Here is a 20,162-nt window from a genome sequence, read left to right as displayed (position 1 = left end):
TTGTATAGTTTATTTTTAAAATTAATTAATTTAAAATAAAGATAAGTTTTATTTGTATTTTTAACTTTCGAAATTTGTCTTGATCCTTCCTTGTTACCTTTTATTTTCTATATCCGATTAAGGCTGGACTACTGGGACACTAATAATATCGATTTTTAACCAATAGTAGATGTGTATGTTTTTAGAGATGAAAATGCTCATGTGGACCTACTTAAATCATGTCGAACTGTTTAAATTAAGACCCTATCAATAAAACCCTAGAACTTCCTTTTTAACTATAAATAATCCTGCGAAGTTATTCCAAAACATTGTTTTTAAAATAATCCATCTTCGTAGAAATAATCCAGTCGGAATTGTTCGAATTTTTATAAAAAATATGAAAATTTAATCAGAAGCTTTGAAGATTATCAATTCTTCCTAGTTGTTTAGGGATCATGATGGTTAATAAAATTAATAAGCGTCCAGGAGGTTTAAAATATTTGGACTTTTATATTGATAATTTTAAAATTCATTTTTTTCTCAGTGTTTCCAGTCTAAGAATACAATCCATCTTCGTAGCAATCCTGAAATCCAATCCGATCCGATCTGAAACTTTGGAAGCACCTATAGGAGGTTTAAAATATTTGAATTTTTCACCAACTGAACTTCCTACAAATTTCAGATCAAGAACATATATATCTAAATATTCTTGAAACATCCTATGCCGGACTAAAAGCGCCCGCGTCTGAATTTACGAAGTCTATCTGGGCGGGGTCTAGTCATCGGTCGTTGCGTCCTTTGTACTGCGCATCAGGCTGTCTAATAGATTGAAAACAATTGAAATTATTTTCACTTTCAATTGAGTTTCAATTGATTGAAGACAAAAGACGATGATGTGCAGTACGAAGTACGCAGCGACTGAGGACTAGACCTCGCCAGATAGATATCTTTTCCTGCTACTCTCTCCACTTGGGAGTTTCACGTCTTTATATATGTATTATGTGTTCTTGTTTTAGGGGCTTTTCCCCTCTTAAATAAACAAACTTGTCTGTCAAGTTAAATGTCAATACAAATATTTGAAGTATGAGTGCTTGTTTACAATGTAGACTTTGTGCTGAATGGAAAGTTGGAAATGAATTAATAAATATTAAAGATGATAAAGCAATTCAATTAAAATTAGAATCCAAAATTCAACAATTTTTAAGTTTGAATTTTGATAACCTACAATTACCCAACAATGTTTGTTTATTATGTTGTGACAAAGTAGGATCTGCTTATGATTTTCAAGAACTTGTAAAAAAAGCTCAACAGAACTTATTAGATGCGATAGAAGAAAAAAAAGTAAATTTAAAAACTGAATTACAAGAACCAGAAAATGATTGGTACCAATACGTTGAAACGGTATTGAATGATTATGACGACGTCGTTGTAAAAGAAGAAGGTTTGCAAATCCCTTTCAATTCTTGTCTGTGCTAGCCAAAATAACTTTAAAATGTGTATTAGGTTTCATAGAAATATTGTATAGATATTCCTTGCTTATTTTTAGTGAAAGTTGAAGAAAATTCAGAAATCCAATCACATTCAGTCAATTTAAAACAGCACTTGGTAATTTAGAATTTTTTAATTTTTTCGTATCTACAATTTTAATTTTTCAAAAATTTTTGTTTGAAGGATACGAATGAAAAAGTTGAAAAGCAAACTGAAAAAAAATCAAAAAACAATTCTTCTAGTCGTAAAAAACGTAAAATTATTATTATTTTGAATTAATTTTTACAATACTTTGTAAATAATGCCATCTTGTTTTAGATGGGAAAAAAATAACTGTATTGGATCCAGAAATTGTTAAACGAAAAGCGAAAAGAAACGCACAAGTACAACGTACCAAAGATGGTGCATATTTAATCTTTGATTATTTTCATGCCAGCCTTTACAGCAATTATTTTAATTTTTAGCATGGAAAAATTTTAAATGGAAATGCGCTACATGCCAATTGGAATGCCCCTCTGTAGAAAATTTACGTAAACATTTCACAGATGAACATAAACAGAAACCAGTTTATAGTTGTACAGAATGTTCAAATACTTACGATGTATTCACATCTTTCAAAAAGCATGTGAAGAAACACAGGGATAAATATAAATATAAGTAAGTTTTAGAAATTTGAAGTAATTGTGGCAATAGAAATTTCACATCCAATGTATCTTAATCAATCCACGCGAGAATGGCGCTGGAATTTACTTTATAAATGTCTTGATAAATGGGCTAATTTTTTCCGCCGATTTTTTTGGAGCCATATGATAATGAAAATCATTAAAATTCAAATTGGCGAAAACGAACCGGAAACACACGAAGTTACACGAATGTCGTTGTGACGTCATTTAAAGTTGATAATAATGATATATTAATACGCCTGTTGACACTGTTTTATTGTCATTGCTTGTCGTTGTGACGTCATTTAAAGTTGATAATAATGATATATTAATACGCCTGTTGACACTATTTTATTGTCATTGCTTGTCGGATTGACATCATAGATCACGTGTGCGGTTTAGCAAAAAGCGGGTTAGTAATTTTCGAGTTACAGGCTTTACTCGACCTATATTTTCATAAAAAATTAACAAAAAGCATTTCTGTTTTTTGTGAGAAAGGTCTATTATTTAAGTAACGGAAACCGCAAGTCAGTAGTTTTTTTAACTCACGAATGAGTTCTTGTAAGTTATGTTTGCAATGAAGAGGTATCGATAAGGCCCCATTGCCGCCTCAGAATAACGAAAAAGTCATTCGATTTGATGTTTTCTTTATATACGTCTTATTTTCTTTAGATATGTCTGCTTAAGTTGGATCCATATGGAAAACTTTTTTACTATAAGGTTTTCGAAAAAAGTTAAACTTTATAAAAATCTCTACTTTCCGAAATATTAACATTCAGCTATTCACTTTTGACATGGTGACCACAAATTGAAAAAGTTCGATAGAAATGTTTCAATAAATCACTCTCGAGATATATAGGAGTGTATTTAAAAAATTTTGTAAAAAAAATTACATGCCTGGAACGCGAAGATGAATATTTTGAGGCAAAAAAGAACTGAAGATAAGCCAAGTCTTTATTGACAATTGCAAGGCTAAGACAAATCGATTAGCATAAGAAACATCAAAATCGGCCCACGCGTTTGATCTCTAGTGTCTCTACCCATTCAAATCTTCCCAATAATGGACTCCGACTGTTAAATTCGCTATGAAAACTACTGGACTTGTTTTTTCTTTTCAGTTTTTATTTAACGCAGTCAGGTTTTTTGTTTTTAATATTCAATAAATTAATACTTTTTAGATGTGACATCTGCTCAATGTATTTTTATCAACCATATCTATTAAGATATCATTTACGAAGTCATTCCGATGAAAAGAACTACACATGCCCAGAATGTGGGAAAAATCTTAAAACTGCGAATAATTTACAAGGGCATTTACGATTACATCAACCAGATTTAAGACAGGCATACGAATGTGATATTTGTAAAAAGAAATTATCCACCGCTGCAAGTTTATTATACCATCAGAAAACCGTACATTTAGGTAGATATTTTGAATACTACAACTTCACACAATAATCCTGTGTTTTTTGCTAACGTAGTAAAGTTTTGGTACACTCTGTGTGTATAGAATGATAAATAAGTTTCTTTATTCTCATTTTTTGAACCGTTTTTGCTTATTTACGCAAAATTTCCTCATACATTTGCGTTCGGTTGCAATAACTCAAGTTTTAATAGAGATATTTAAAAAAATTGAACAGATTCTTAAACTAGAACAAATTTGCAATTATATATATATTTCATATATAATTATGTGGGGTTTTCTTTCGCTATAGGCTCGTTTTCCACTTATAAACTAATAGCGGGCCGGAAAAATGATAAAACTTAATACTTACAATCGTGCTAGCTTCGTTGCTATTGCATAAAACGTATTTTTATGTGCATGGCATTAAAATATGTGGGGTTTTCTTTCGCTATAGGCTCGTTTTCCACTTATAAACTAATAGCGGGCCGGAAAAATGATAAAACTTAATACTTACAATCGTGCTAGCTTCGTTGACGTATTTTTATGTGCATGGCATTAAAATATAGACTCTACTTTAAGGTACAAAAATATTATTTATTGGCCAATCTTCGAACTTTCAAACGAAGCGCTGCGCGCTGACCTTATTCAGTATTATTTATATTTACAATTTTCACCATATATCCGGTTCTATTGTCGTATCAAGACGAATAAAAAAATTAATATTGGTTTTTTGATGTAGAATAAAATGGTATAAAATTGTTTCATAAAATTTCCAATAGTTAAGAAGCTATGGCCGTATAAATAATTAATTTGTTTATAGCAAATTTCCCCCACTCTGAACGATGAGCAAGTTAAAAATTCGGATTGAACGGGTCAAAATACGTCGAAATACACTCCTTGTTCGGTGAGACCTGTAAATGCATATGAAACCCACTCAGCGCCTACACTAGTTATTTTTTATTGCCATCCATACCTTTTAATTTTGTGGATTTGTTACATCGAAAATAAAAATATGTGTGGAATTATTTATATCCTTAATTTATCAAATTTTTTTTATTGGTTAATAGGTAAACGAGAATTTAGTTGTGAACAATGTGGGAAAATGTTTTTTAGAAAAGCTGAATTACAAAATCATTTAAATACAGCACATTCAGATGCTAAACCATTTACTTGTGATCAATGTCAACGATCGTTCAAAGCTCGATATATATTAAGAGTTCATTTACAAGTGCACAGAAAACAAAAACCACATGCGTGCGAAGTATGTGGAAAACGATTTACAAGAAAAGGAACTTTAACACTTCATTCATCTGTTCATACTGGTGTTTTGAATTTCGAGTGTGAATATTGTCATAAACGATTTCGAACAAAACCACTTTTAAAGGTTATTATTTTTATAGAATAATCGTATTACTATATACATCAAAATTGTTTCGTTGTATTCAGGATTTCTAACATTAGTGTCTATTTCGATAAGGTAAGCAAGGATGTCTAATCGAGGATAGCTCATGAGTGTTTCACTCAGGGGAGAAGATGACACAGTAGCAGATTCACTCTTACGGGAACGGACGGTTCTCGTCCGAATCTGTGATTTTTGTAGATACTCTGTTATGTCCCGAATCAGAGAATAACTACGATAAACTCATCTTGATTGTCGAAATTTCACGTATGGAATGCGCCAGGCTAAGTTGTGTTTAACCCAAAACTAGGTCATTTAACCGTGTTCGTTTAAAACTAAAATTAATCTAACTATGGAACTATGGAACCATGGAAATTGTATCTCGATAATGGCTCTTCAAAGTTTAATGAATTTCGTTACATAAAAATTTTATGCTACAATCCATTGCATTGTCTGAACTGAATGCATCCATTACTCGATACAATAATTGCCTTCTGCTTTATCGAAAAATTTTAACGCTAGTTTAGAACCACTTTGGGATACATTGATTCATATGAATAATATTTTAGGTCCACATCAGACAACATACAGGAGAACGTCCTTATTCATGTTTGGAGTGTAATCATCATTTCACCAACAGCTCAAATTATATCAAACATATGCGAGGGAAACATGGTGTAAAGAGTACAAGAAAAAATGAACCACCGATTATTGAAAATAATAAATTGGAAAATATTTAAAAATATTCATACATTTTGTTTTCTACACTAATGGGGATTTTGAAAAAATATTTTCTTTTTTTTTTTGTTGAGAAAAATAGTAAGATCATATATAAGTTTTATAACAAAACTGTTTTTATTTTTTCATGATAATTTTAAAGTTACAGACAATTTTAAAAGAACTTTTCATAAAAGAAACGAAAATGTAAAAAAAAATGTTCGTAAAAGATCGTGTAACGTAATAATGTTAATTGATAAATGTATACAGTGTATACTATTCAATTAACATGATTACGTCACAACGATGTTTTCGTTTCTCTTTTGAAAAGTTCTTTTAAAATTGTCTAACTTATCATGATAAAATAAAAAATAAAAACAGTTTTCTTATAAAACTACAATTTTTAATTTAAAAAAATAATTTGCGTCTTATTTAAATCCCTTTTGAATCCATGTATTCCATAATTATAGAATGCATCTAGTTTTTTTTTTTTTTTAAATTTTCTCAAAAATAATAATTGAAGGTAACTTTTTGCTAAGGTTGCCTTTGAAAAATTACAAAACCTGAGATTAAAAAAATTTCCGGTTTTAAGCCGGAGACTAAAATAATCTCGGATTTTAAACCGTAGATAAAATCGAATATAATAGATAAACAAGTGAAAACAAACAATTGACTGAGTTAATTGTTGAAATACCATGTATAAACAGTTTTGATGACGCAATCTTTTGTTTTTTGACGTCACGTAAATAAAGATTTCCACTCTTAAATAGTCACACACACATAACTGATATTCCCATATTAATAAATACTACAAAACCATATTAGCGCCCTCGTGGGTAAACAGTGATGTTTACAAGAAAATGTTTCAAACAAAAGTTGTTTATTTTTTGATAAGGGACATTTGTTACGTTTAAACTTTTGTTCTATCTCTAACGGTTTACAAGATGGGTCCCACGGACCCAAGACCCAATTGACCTATGTTGCTCATTTACAAACTCGACCTCACTTTTTACGTCTTAAGCACATTATAAAAATTTCAGCTTGATATCTCTTTTCGTTTTTGAGTAATCGTGATAACAGACAGACATACGGGAATGGACCAATTAGGTGATTCTATGAACACCTAAACCAAAATTTTTTTCGCTCCTAATTAAAAAAAAAAATCCATCTATTATAAACATGAACGTACTACAATGAAAATCAAGAATTCATTATTGGAACAAATATCGATAATAAAGATTTCTATATACCACCATATTTTGTAATTATTATTGCTAGTCTATTTATGTCAAAAGTGTCATGTATTTAGTACATAAATATTTAATAAAATTTATAAAAATGTATTTATTTAAGTAATTTTAAATAAAGTGTATAATATTAATCCAAATGATGTTTAGTTCGAATGTGTTTTTTTAAATAAAGTATTTATTTAGTATATTAAATACAAAATGTATATATTTTTAAAATATAGAATGTTTTATGAGAAAAGCTGAATTTTCACAACAAAAAGTATAAATATTTGGTTTGTTTTTAAATAATATGGAGTTAAAAGTGTGGGTTGAGGGTATTCAAAGGATTGTATGCGGAGTCACAGAAACTACAACTTGTCAGGTGAATATTTCGTCCACATGACCAAAGAAAAGTAGGGTAACATCTATTTGGGTATTGTTGTTATCAAGTTGTGACATCCTTGTTTTAAATCTTTATGAAGAAGCCAGAAGGTGTTTCTTAAATTCAAATACTTTTATGAAATTTGTAAATTTCGGAATGTATCCTATAATAGAAAAGGGAGCGTAGTTAGTGAAGAAGAGATGTATCTTGTTATCAAAGTATGGCAGAATTTTGTAGATGACAAAAATTGTAATAAAATTTAAAAATAACTATTAAAATTGTTTTTTGAAATCATATATGGCACTGAGCCAGTTAAATTTTTATTTTTACATAAGTTATTAATAAGTATTTTATTTCTGCTAACACTTATTACACTTTATATTTTAATTTGATATGTTTGTCAAATGAAATGAAAGTTGTTTGATTACTTAAAAATTTTATACAACGTAATTCCGTAACTACAATCTTTAACAGTTCTTACTCAATCAGAGAGTGCCCACAAACCCGAAAAATGGTGAAGTGGATTGATCGGGAATTATATTATGAAAATCTAACAAATATCAAAAAATCTTGGAAATTATGGAACAGTAAACTTTTTTGTAGGTTTTAATTAATTACTTTAGTCCTGACTATTACTTTAGATGATTTTTATCCAAATCACAAATAAATTTTCTATGATTTTTTTAGATTTTACCGAATCGCTTTTTATTTTTATTTTTTCGAAACCCTAAAAATATACCTAGAAATTTATGTTGTCTCTGTTTTTGGAATAAATAGGTTAAAGAAAACACAAAGTACACATAAATCCACTTCATTTGACGACTAGACGAGTAGTTCACGAAACCGCTAAATATCTCTCAAAAATTTATAGGATTTTGGGTGATGTCATAGAAAATACTCGATAAATTGTCAAAATGGATCCGTTTTTTAATCTTATGGGTCAAAATTATTCTAAATACCAATTTTTATCTTAAAATAAAAATATTGTAAAAAAATAAAAAGTCTCCAATTTCGATAAGGAAATTTTTATCTAAAAAATATGACATTTTCTGATTCGATGCGTAGTTTCTGAGATATCGTTCAATAACCGACGCGAAAATTTACTTTTTCCAGTCAGTCTCTAAAATATTTATCCGAATTAGTGTTGGAGGTTGAAAAATCCAGGCAATATATTTTATGAGATCTATTGCAATTAATTAAACGTCTGGAATTCTATGAGCAAAGGAACAAAATTCAAATTTATTTGGTTAAAAATTCTATCTTCAGTTTTGTCAACAAAATAAACTAAATAATTAATTATTACTTTTACCAAAATTGATGAGATAATTTTCTATAGAGATAATACCATTGAGCTGCAAAGGCGCCGCCCAAATGGTTGATCGTAGTAGAAAGAGACAGAAAGGTAGGTGCGTATAGTTGACTTCGTCTTTCTTATACGCCTACAATTTCTTTCTCTTTCTACCTGGTCAATAATTCACTTATAGCCCAGGTTTCCTATGTCTATCCAGCTCTATGGTATTATCTCTATTATAATTTTCGCACATGTACCACAAGCATCTCCCACTTCTTCCAAATAGTCAAAATAGTGTATAATGAGCTAGTTTGAAGTATATGCATTTATATTTTTATTAATAGGATGTGGTTTTTGCGTTGGCCCATGCAACTGGAAAATCTGGACGATTTACATTGATTGAAAGATGGCGATGCAATGAAAGACTTTTAGCGCCTAATGAACAACCATTAAAAGTAAGGAAAATCAAATTTTTAGGAAAACCAACTTCCAAGCCTAAGAATTTACATGCATATTTAAAATCTTGTCCACTCTTGTGCAAAACATCTGATAGCAAATTTTATTTTTCAGATACTTTCAAAATGGGGTGAATATTCTAGTGATGTACAATTTATTTTACATTGGAACGATGGTACTAATAAAAATGTTTCGCCGATACAAAATCATTTATCACCAAATGTTAAATTAAAAATTAATGCAAATAACTCAATGAATACGCCTACAAATAATTCTACAATATGCGTTGAATCTCCAGAAAAATCTAAAACTACTTTTAATAGGTAACTTTTTAAAGAAAACTTTGAAAAATAACTTTTGGAAATGATAGTTTTTATTCCATTGAGTTTTCTCTCCAAGAGAGAAAGTTGCGACCCCGTGCAACCGCCCAATGCCTTCAATTTTGCCATCCCTCATTTTGGAGAATAAGATGGACACACTGGGCAGTTGTGTCCACCTTATTCTCCGTTAGTGGACCCTGTCTCAAGGTTGTTACGATTGAAGGTTTCATTAATATTTTTTGCTTGAAACTTTTTTACATAGATTCCATACATTAAATTATCAACATAACATTTCTTGTTTAATAATATTGTTGCATTTTTCATAGTGCAAATAATTCAATTGAAGAACATAATTCGTCAGTGATGAAAAACACATCATCGTCGTCATCATCACAAGACAAAGGTGTATTTGAAGATGTTGAAATGTTTGAAAATACCAATATTACAACACAAAAACAACAGACTGATCATAATTATTCATCACCATACACAAATGATAATAATATTACACAACAACAACAACAAATGTCTCCACCGTTGATGGCACCACCATACAAAGATCCACCAAACCCACATGCTCCACCACCATATAGAAATCCACCGTCACCGCAAAATTCAACACCAACTAATAATAATAATTTAAAACAAAGGAAAAATTTTATAAAGGTATATATTTATCTTATTTTGTTCTTCATTCCATTATAGGTTAGGTTAGAGTTACAGAGTGGCTATCTTGGGGTGGGACACACTTAGAACATAGGGTCCGTTTTGCTATAGAAAAAGGGTTGGCCTATCCCCGACCACTATTCCATGAATCATTGGGAGCTGTTTAACAACAGCAGAAGTGCTTTACCGCCAACGGATTTTAGGTCGGAGAGGTTCCATCTCTTCATAGCACAAGCTGGACAGTGACAGAGAAGATGATATGTCGTCTCCTCCTCTTCCTCCTCACTGTGACAGATCCTGCAATAGTCGTGATACACTATCAGGTCTAGGCGTTCAGCATGCCTACCGTCCAGGAATGTCCTGTAATAGCCGCAACAATTTTGCAAATATAGACCATATCTGTCTTATAGTACCACAAGTACGTTCCTCCCTCCAAGATTGGCCCTTTTTAAGATATCCTCTTTAAGGAACAGTTTGCAGTTCGTGATCGGATCTCCCGAATGCCTATTGATGCTTATGCCCTACAGCATTGAGCCATCTTTCCATTTTTCAAGTGTCTTATTTTTCAGAGTAAATTTTTTTTTAAACAAACTATCTTTGAAAAACTGATGCGGTTGTTCTAGTTGAAGGAAGAGACATCATACACAGGGGCGGACTGGCAGGAAACGGCCTACTGGAAACTCATAGAGAGTTCGACCTTAAGTGCAAAAAAAGGTAAACGGATTCGTCTAGCAGAGAATTGAACGGCCACGCACTTCAATCTTTGGCAAACGTATTTGTTAACCTTTTCTTGACTCTGAAATGAGCTTTTATCCGCAATTCAATGAAATTTGAATTGAAAATTCAATATTCGAGTACTTAAATTACTTGGATCTTCTAAAAGTGAGATTAAACCAAACTACCATATGGCCAATCCGTTCCTAATCATATTACCACCACGTATTTTATCTAGGCTTTCAGGATCTTAAGAAATTGAACTGTTCGTAAACTAGGAGGGATAAAGAAAATGTTTAAAATAACAAATAACTTTTGTTGAATACATTTTTCGAAAACTTAATCAATTGGCAAAAAAAGATAAGATTAAAAATTTTTAAAAACAAATTGGTTATTTATTTTTTAGGATGTAAATCGACCATTAGGCGTGAATAGTGATGAAAATACTTTATATAATACTCAGTACAAAGAATTGATACAGTTGGTAAATTATCAACGTGAAAAAATATCAATACAACAAGCTGATCTCACAAAGGTAAATTATGATAATCACATTTACCTTATTAGGACCTTCTCTGTTTTCTTTATTCAATTTTTCAATTCATAATATTCTTTTTTTAGTATGATGCTGAAATTGTATTTTGGGAAACCAAAGGGCGTGAACAGCAAGGACGTTTAAATTTGATTGCTCAGGAATTAGTTAAAGTTAGTAATATTAGCAGAATTAATAGTGATAAGGTATGTAAAAATTTGATAACTAATAAAAATATTTATTTACGCCACAAATAATGCACTTCGGCATCCATTGATAATTTGACCTGCCTGACGATACCCCCACATAATGAGCAACCCACGTACATTTGCGGAATCATAAGTTTTATTCACATCATTATACAATACCCATTTGGGAATTTTTCACCTCTACACCGCGAGGCTAAAGGTCGATGCACACACGATGCGTTTTCTAAAAGTTTTTTCTTTACCTAGCAGAAATATCTTATTGAAAAATAGTTATTTAATATCATATTTTAATATAATAAAATAATTTTCTCTTATTCAAAAAAAAGATTTTATTGTTTTTATTGATTTTATGATCTAACATAAAGAACAAAATGAATAAAATATTTTATAAATGTTTTAATTTTCTCATTTTTTTAGATAAAAGCATTAAATTATATTGAAGAGGAAAATGAAATTGTTCGACAGCAAGAAAAAATATTAAAATCTGAAATTACATTACTACGTTCAAAACTCGCCAATTGCGAAACAGAATTATTGCAATGTAAAAATAAAATTCGGTAAGTTCGGAGAGATAAGTTTTTTTGATAGATCACATGAGAATCACTCCAAAGCCTACGAACTGAAAGAACGAATGCAGTATTACATAAAGGATTCAATCATCTGAAACATGATAACAGTAAAATTCATGGAAACCTGTTCGTGGTTTACCTCTTTAATATAGCTAGTTACCGCTTTCAAATTCGATAGCTCTTCCTATTTCTAAAAGTCCAAAAAGAAAGTGGCCATAATCTAAAATAATTAAAAAATGACAACAAATTTTTTTTTCATTGAAAAGGCAGTAGCTGGAAAGTTTTCTAATATCATTTCGATGATAATCTGGGATATTTTATCAATAAAAGTAATAAAATTTCTAAATTATTATTTTTGTTCTTAGACTACTAATGGACGAATTACAATTAGAGAAACGAGCACAAATGCGTCTTGGTGAATCACAAATACAATTAGAACGCAGTTTATTAACAGAAGTTGAACGTTTACAACATGAATTAGAATTAGCAAATCAAGGAACTGAACGCAATCAAGCAACCGCAGACGTATTAAAACGTGAAGTTGCAATTTTAGAACAAGCAATTGTTGAAAAAAAGAAAGAAGTTGAATCACTAGTCAATGAAATGAAAGAGGCCAATTTACTTAGTCTGAGTATAACATCTACCGATGAAATACGACATTTATTAGAAGGTAAGATTTTTTTTTAAAATAATTTTTCAAGACATGATTACAAATCAAACATTTATATTTAGGGCCCATAAAAGCTGGCAGTACTAGAAAAATAATTGGATCACCTAGACAATTGGAGAATGCAGTACCAACAAATAAAAATCCACATGGCGTTTGGGTTTGATATATTGTAAATAATGAAATGTTTACCATAATTATTCATTTAGTTAGGTATATGAGTGTTGCTAATTAATATTCATTTTTAAATTGATCAAGTGACAAATTTAACGTACAATGATCGGTAAATTGTAAAACATGTCAGTTTTAAACACTGTTCATTTTGACGGCTTTAATGTACTTAAATCGGTAACTGTAAAATGAGGGATGAGGATTTCGATTGATTGAAAATGAATATCATTGACTGACAAAGAAAAGTAAGTCTAGATGCGATCTGTTTGTTGATTCACGCTTATAAAACTTACTGATTACAACATCTTGTTGCACAAGTTCTTACGAAAAAAAATTTCCGAATGCCCAGCTACCGACAATTTTCTAAGAATTTGTCCAACAGGATACAATTTATATGTCGTAGTCAACTAGTTTAATTAGCCGTTCAGTTTACAGACTAGCTTTTTTACTTAGCCGTAGAGTCTACACAATATTCAATGGACTGGCTGATTGGTGCTTAAGCCATTCGTACAATAGAATGACCATTTGACAAAAAAGATGAAATATCTGACATTAAAAATGATTTATTTGCGTAATTTAAAATAAAATAAAACATATGAGTTATTTGTTAACGCAAGTTAAACTTCCATGGATTTGGATCCGAAAAGATCCATAAGCGCATCTATTATTGCGACATTGATTCACAGCCGGCTTATATTTACATTTTTGAAATCCTTGACCACCAAAAGGTGACTGACTTGCCACAGCCTCTTTCAAAGAAATTGAACATTTTCTGAAATTTGGTCTTCATAGTTTGTATCTGAGTACTGAAACTTTCGCAGTCAAAACCAGATTTTAATAGTACCATATTTAATTTCAACTTTTTGTTACTGAACTCTTCCATTGTACTTTTTTGCGCAAACGCAATCACACTGTGAGAACACCAACAATAATGTTATTTGCCAACGCCATTTTGGCAGTATGTGAGTTTCAGCGCCAGGTAACAGAAATTGGAACTTAATTTAAATAATTAGACTAGGCAAGTAGTTGAACATTATCGATTCAAATTAATTACCTAACTATTTGATTGAATGACTGAATATAGTTCAGGCCGCCAGTTGAATGGCTCCATTTAGTAAAAAGTCTAGGATGCTAATTGAACGTAGTAAGCTTTTAAGTCGTAGGCTTGAGGTCTACTCGTCATAAAAACATTTTCTGTTGATGGTTCGTCTTTGTCATAATTAAAAAATATATTAATATAATTATCAAATTCAAAATTATCTGTCACTTGATCTCATAATAATATCCGAAAATACAGTTATTTACATAAAAGTAACTCTAAATATCTAATGTAATTTTCAAATCCTCAACAAAATATTTTTAATTCGCACTCTTATTTAGGGCACTCAGACTTTTAAATACGTATACATTTTATTTATTACTTATTAATTAGTTGTTTTATCGACTGAAAATCCAATCACTTTTTATAATTTTCGTAGCCAGACAAAATGTGTAATTTTTTTTAAGTAAAGAAAAAAAATTGTTTAAAAGGCTTCGGATAACAAACATCCTTCGAATATATAAAATCCAAAGACATAGAGAATGGAATTCTCGCCCGTATTTACTATACAGCTGAATAGGGAACATTCAGTCCATCCTCTATGTCTTTGATAAAACCCAAGTTAGGCTACGGATCCTTATTTATAAGTGACATGTACACTATTAAAATTCGGTTTGGATTATTAAAGTTATATTTTATGAAAAAATTATTACAATAACAATACGTCATATTTTATGAATAATTGTGTTTATACCACAGACTTATTATTATGCATAGAGCAGCAATACGTGCTCCTCAGTCCATTGTATCTTTCGCAAGGAACTAACCTATGTTGTGTGCTTGCATAAATTAATTAAAACGTAAAATAAACATTAATTTTTGAAGAGATCACTGTATATTGCAAAATTATGAATCTTACAACGGTCTATATTAATAATAGTCTGTTAATTATGCTCTGCAAAGATCTTTGGTAGGAATCTTGTATATAATCTAAACTTGGATCTAAAACACAGTAAATAACTGTTAATATTGGATGTTTATACATATCATCACACCATAAAAGAACAAAAATGATATCATAGGATCTAAATTCTTTTATTTTTATTAATAAAATTAATTATTTTAATTGTATTATTTATTATTGTAAAGAAAAAAAAATTTATTATTTTATTTTGATATAAAAACTGCCATTACCTTATATATCTTATTGATTGCAATAAGTTATCATTTTATTTTTAAGAGTTTTAAGAAAAAAAAAGTATATATATATATGTTTATCGGATTAATAAAAATATTTATCATATATTATTTACAAAAGTAATTGTTTTTATTTGGAAAATTAGATTCATATCCTAGTCTTCAAGAAATTCCATAATTTTGTAACATACAACAGCTAAATTTCTACACCCAGGGACGAAAATAAAATAGAAAAGACCCCGGGGTAGAACCAAATTTGAGAACTTCATCCAAAAATCGCTCGTTATAATAATATTATGGAAATGCAAAGTAAATATAATAGTATTTTGTCGACAAAAAAATTTTTATTTACATATTATACTCGCTTGTAGAAACTCATTGACTATTTGACCGATATGTCTTCTAATATTTGTTTAAACAAGAAAATGATAATGACTTAACTTTTAAATCTACAAATTTCCTTAAACATTTCCGTAAAAATTGAGTATCACAGTCGTGATACTCATAATATATTCGCAAAAACGCAAGGACTTAAAGCTAAAACCTCTTTCCTAGATTTTACGATAACAAATTTATTTATTATTTTATTGAAATTAATCTTGCGCGCTCTTTAATTTTCGATGGTCAGTATCGCTAAATTACTATCTTGTCTCATTCAGCTACGCATATAGTTTTTGATCAACTTTAATTTATATAACACACACACATCTGGATAACTGGACGGCAATGAAGAATTCTGAACAATAAAAAAAGATTCTATGACATCTTTCATTGAACTGATCTTTTTTGAAAATGTCTACTTGAAAAAAGCAACTGAGAAAAAAAAGAAAATTTCTTACCCGTTTATCAGTAATGAATCAAAAATTTCAACCAGTTGCCCCACTGTAGTTTTGGCCCTGACTACACCCATGCTTCAAACTTTGTTCATCATGTTAGGTCAAAAAATAGAAGTATAGAAAATTTTTTCCAAAACTCTGTGTGTATCGACCTCTACATCGCAATGTATATTGAGCGAGACTAAACCGTTTAGCCGATCTTCAGATATTATCGTTCTAAAATATGTTTTGAGACGACGCAAAGTTTAACAGGAGCGTTCATTCGTCGCTGTTATCTCAGGTAAAACTACTAGAGCGCAAAGCCATCGGATTGATATTTGGAAACGCATCAGCATTAAAAATATCGAGTGTTCGAGTGACTTCATAAATTTAATTTGAGAAAAAAATTTTTAAGGGAAATGTTTAAGGAAATTTGTAGATTTAAAAGTTAAGTCATTATCATTTTCTCATTTAAACAAATATTAGAAGACATATCGGTCAAATAGTCAATGAGTAAATCGTCATAGTTGTATAAGTCATAAACGATTAGTGATACAAAAAAAATTAGTTTACAAAAAAGGTAGGTAATTTAATTATCTACAATAAAAGTTCTTAAGTGTACGATTATGGAGATATAGCCTAAAATGGTTTTCCTTAGAATGGAGGCACTTCTCCCGCCTATTTTTGTAAGAATTTTGTGCATTTACATTCAGTACGTGATCCTGAACATTATAGACAAGAGTAACAAACTTTTATATTACCTGTAGTATTAATAATATTCAACGAAATATCACTATAATATTTTAATATATAAGTCGAAGGTAGTGTTTCGAAAGAAAATTTTAGAAGCAAAATTGCAGTGAAATAAGTTCATAATCATGGAAGAAAATGTAGATTATGTATTTTGTGCATTTGACCTTCTACCGCGTCTGGGTAGACCCTCTCCTGTGTTAGACCGTTCGGATAGGTATAGTCTTTTCAATATTGACTTAGAATGGTCATTTGAACACTCTGTGTAAATTTCAGCTTTTATTATTTAACGTGAGAGAGCTCAGGTACTGCGCCCCTAGATTACCTAATACCTACCGAAGGCACCGTTAGTCAAGATTTGTAACCCCCAAACATTGTTCCCTACACCAGTGAGAAGACGCAAAAAAATTTTCAGCTTTTATACTTTAACGTATGTCTGACAGGCGCTGGCTCTTAGTCTATATGGTGTTGTAGCTCTTTTGTTTGATGAGGATATTTTATCCTATATATATCGGCTCAATGGTCTAGGGGTATGATTCTCGCTTTGGGTGCGAGAGGTCCCGGGTTCAAATCCCGGTTGAGCCCATTTTTTTTAAATAAATTATTCATAAATTTTAACAAATTCCAAGTTATTGAAAAAATCATTGGAGTTTTGGATTAACTCATTAATTTTTATCGAAGTAATGAAAATCGTAAAGATTTCTTAATAATTCTCTGTCAATCATCCTAATTATTATTATTTCTCCTATTTGTAACCACACTATTTTTACATTATTTATTGGATTTAGTAGTTATTTGAGGACAGTTATGTGGGAAATACTATTTATAGTTATTACCGCCTTACCTTACAAATTGAATTATGAAAAATAATTAATAACTACATGAATCAAAACTTAAAAAATTATGATTTTATTGATTAAGAAGACAAATATTACACTTAGTTAAAAAATATTACAATTACAGTTATGTTTTTTCCTCCTTTTCTTTATTATAACGTTCCAATTCTTTAAGAAATTGTGCTTTTGGTTTCATAACATTCGGTCGATCACCACGACATTTTGGACAAAACCATTTACCCTTTGGTTTAGTTGTTAATGCCACACATGAAAAATGGAACCATTCAATTGGACATAAATCATTGTCACATAATATCATTTCACCGAATGATATTTGATCACATAAACAGTATGTTGGCTCATCTGGATCAATCACTGATTCATCTTCACGCGGTGGGGATTCTTCACGTTGTACGGATTGTGTACTTGTATTGCCACGTGTTTTTCGTTTTTTCTTCTTTCCCGTACCTAAAAAGGCATACATTTGTGTATATTTTTAACAGAGATATCAATTGGAGTATGCATGGATAGAAACATAGTGAACGGAAGCTGGCAGACAAATTTATTCTCCTTTCGTATATATACGAAACTCACTGTACATCAGTATCAATTGAAAATAATGAATTTTTATGAGTTTACCTTTTTTTATAATAAGTACCTTTTTTTATTTTAAGTTTCTGAAGTGGTTCAAACCCCTTTAACAAGGATTTTAAGTATGGAAAATCAAAATACGTGGGATGAGAGACGAAAAATCAATTTAATGGTCTTGCTCTCTGAGGATTTTTATTTTATTTAATTAATTATATACTAAAGAAATCTTTCTGAGCATATCAAGTTTTAAAAATGGTGCAAACCTATTTTTCGAGACTCTTACTTGGAACTGAAGCTAGCAGACAATTTCGTCACAATTCTTATTTAATTTGATTATATATAAACTTAAGAAGATTTATCAGATTTATAAAGAGATGCAAGCCTTTTAAAAAGGAACTCTTGAGTATGGAATACCAGGCTTCGTATGGTGAGTTGATTTTTCAATCCTCAATTCATTATGTATCCTGGTTTTCCATACTTAGAGTCCCCATAGAAATGGTTTGCGCCACTCATATAATTATTTTCAATAATATTTTTGTATTTTACAAATTGATAATGATTATAGTGAGTTTCGTATATATTTGGATAAGAAATTTGCTTGCTAGGTTCCGGTCACGATAGAAACAGTAGTAGCGAAGGGCCAAAGCCTGGCCATAAGCATTTTCACTAGGATTTTTTTTCGTTCCTTCAAAATTATTTTCCAATTTGTACTATGTCTTGCTCGTTTCTTTTTACCTTTAGGTCCCGGCCAAATCTGCCCGCCCTTATTACCAATGATAAAACAGAGATACCTCACGATACCTCATTCTGATTTTACGAGGGCTTCCATAAAGGATATATACATCGGTATCAATATAATAGAAAATAGTAAGAATAGAGGTTAGAAGAACGAATTAACTCCTTCGTAGCTTTTTCATCATCGGTAGCACTGCGATAAGAAGTAAATATACATTATAGCACCAAAATCTTCGAAATTAAAATATAGAACGAATAAGTTACAAAAATTGTAAATTCTTTTTCAGGTAATGATTAAATTTCATAATTTTCTTAAGTTTTATTTCTGAATTTTTAAATATTATCTCGAAAACGTTAAAAAGCCGTAAATTTCCTGCATAAAAAATGTTAAAGCAAAATTTGAAGTCAATTATAGGTTTGGAGTTTTCATTATTTCTGTCCATTGGAAATTAAATTTTGAAAAATAATATCTCTCTACCTGTATTCGTTTTCTTTTGAGTTGTATGTGTAACAATTGGTGTAGTGGATTGCGAACTTCTTAATACATGCTCTGTTGCAGCAATCGAATCGGTTGCAGTATTTGAATTATCTCCTGCTTGTAAGGTTTCTTGGCGTGTACGTCGTGCCCTTTTCGACTGTCGTTCATTGGTCGGTGTAGCTGTATTTACAGGTGTTGCAACAGCGATGCTAGGTTGAACTTGAGATTCCTTTGTTTCATTCGATGCCTCTTCTTTGCTATAATCTGTAACAAAGTTATTTATGTAAATTAAATCAATCCAAAATTGTATGACAGTTAATCTTTACCAAGATTTTTAAAATCCAAATCCAGACGTCTGGTACGATTTTCAATTAAATCTTGTAATTGTTGAACAACTTGTAATTTCTCATCACCAAGTTCTTGTGCTGCAATTAATGCTTTTTGAATACGACGCGTTTTACGTTGTGAATTTGGATCTTCAATATCAAGTAGTTCTGACTGCTGTTCCACTTCTCGTAGAAATGCTGAAAAGGAGAAAAAACGTATCAGTTCTTGTGAAATTTATAATTAAATTTAATGGAAATTTACCACGATAAGTACAATCTAATTCACGTAAACGGGATAGTAATCTTTGTAAATCATCTGGCAAATTTTCAACACAATCTAAATAATTCTCCACATACGTGGTAGAATACATAGCTTCCAGTGATACATGGGATGATAACATTTTATTCTTTGCACTTTAAACACTAAAATATCTACGAAACTGTTAATACTTTTTCGTTGAATATAATTAAATAAATCTTAACAGTGAAAATAAATCGTATTTTGTACACATTTTGAATTTTTTTATTCAGATAATAAA

General features: G+C 30.4%; 3 protein-coding genes and 1 non-coding gene across 5 annotated transcripts; 3 read left to right on the top strand and 1 right to left on the bottom strand.

Moving 5' to 3' along the window:
* Nucleotides 1-849: 849 nt before the first annotated feature.
* LOC123294095 (zinc finger protein 501-like) lies at nucleotides 850-5,745 on the top strand. Its single transcript, XM_044875173.1, has 8 exons — nucleotides 850-1,420; nucleotides 1,526-1,584; nucleotides 1,651-1,720; nucleotides 1,786-1,869; nucleotides 1,932-2,124; nucleotides 3,308-3,552; nucleotides 4,602-4,918; nucleotides 5,503-5,745. Exons 1-8 carry the CDS (start codon nucleotides 1,063-1,065, stop codon nucleotides 5,671-5,673), a joined length of 1,497 nt encoding a protein of 498 aa, XP_044731108.1. The 5' UTR covers nucleotides 850-1,062; the 3' UTR covers nucleotides 5,674-5,745.
* A 1,286-nt stretch (nucleotides 5,746-7,031) lies between these two features.
* LOC123294093 (ras association domain-containing protein 8) lies at nucleotides 7,032-14,616 on the top strand. Its single transcript, XM_044875172.1, has 9 exons — nucleotides 7,032-7,261; nucleotides 8,897-9,007; nucleotides 9,123-9,331; nucleotides 9,655-9,994; nucleotides 11,115-11,243; nucleotides 11,330-11,446; nucleotides 11,867-12,006; nucleotides 12,384-12,688; nucleotides 12,751-14,616. The coding sequence occupies exons 1-9, from the start codon at nucleotides 7,190-7,192 to the stop codon at nucleotides 12,849-12,851; spliced, it is 1,524 nt and encodes a 507-aa protein (XP_044731107.1). The 5' UTR covers nucleotides 7,032-7,189; the 3' UTR covers nucleotides 12,852-14,616.
* A 2,554-nt stretch (nucleotides 14,617-17,170) lies between these two features.
* On the top strand, nucleotides 17,171-17,242 carry Trnap-ugg. The gene has a single exon. It is a non-coding gene; the product is annotated as a tRNA-Pro (tRNA).
* Nucleotides 17,243-17,586: 344 nt separating this feature from the next.
* On the bottom strand, nucleotides 17,587-20,162 carry LOC123294091 (inhibitor of growth protein 1). 2 transcript variants are annotated; one of them, XM_044875170.1, is made up of 4 exons: nucleotides 19,889-20,162; nucleotides 19,624-19,821; nucleotides 19,298-19,561; nucleotides 17,587-17,961 (listed from the first exon to the last, which is right to left on the bottom strand). In XM_044875170.1, the coding sequence occupies exons 1-4, from the start codon at nucleotides 20,022-20,024 to the stop codon at nucleotides 17,621-17,623; spliced, it is 939 nt and encodes a 312-aa protein (XP_044731105.1). In that variant the 5' UTR covers nucleotides 20,025-20,162; the 3' UTR covers nucleotides 17,587-17,620. The 2 variants fall into 2 exon arrangements, with proteins under 2 accessions (XP_044731105.1, XP_044731104.1); XM_044875169.1 differs by having other exon boundaries at nucleotides 19,886-20,161.

The sequence above is a fragment of the Chrysoperla carnea genome, chromosome 2, assembly GCF_905475395.1.
Source record: "Chrysoperla carnea chromosome 2, inChrCarn1.1, whole genome shotgun sequence".
Taxonomy (NCBI): Eukaryota; Metazoa; Arthropoda; class Insecta; order Neuroptera; family Chrysopidae; genus Chrysoperla; species Chrysoperla carnea.
This window is presented reverse-complemented; position numbering and strand designations above follow the sequence as displayed.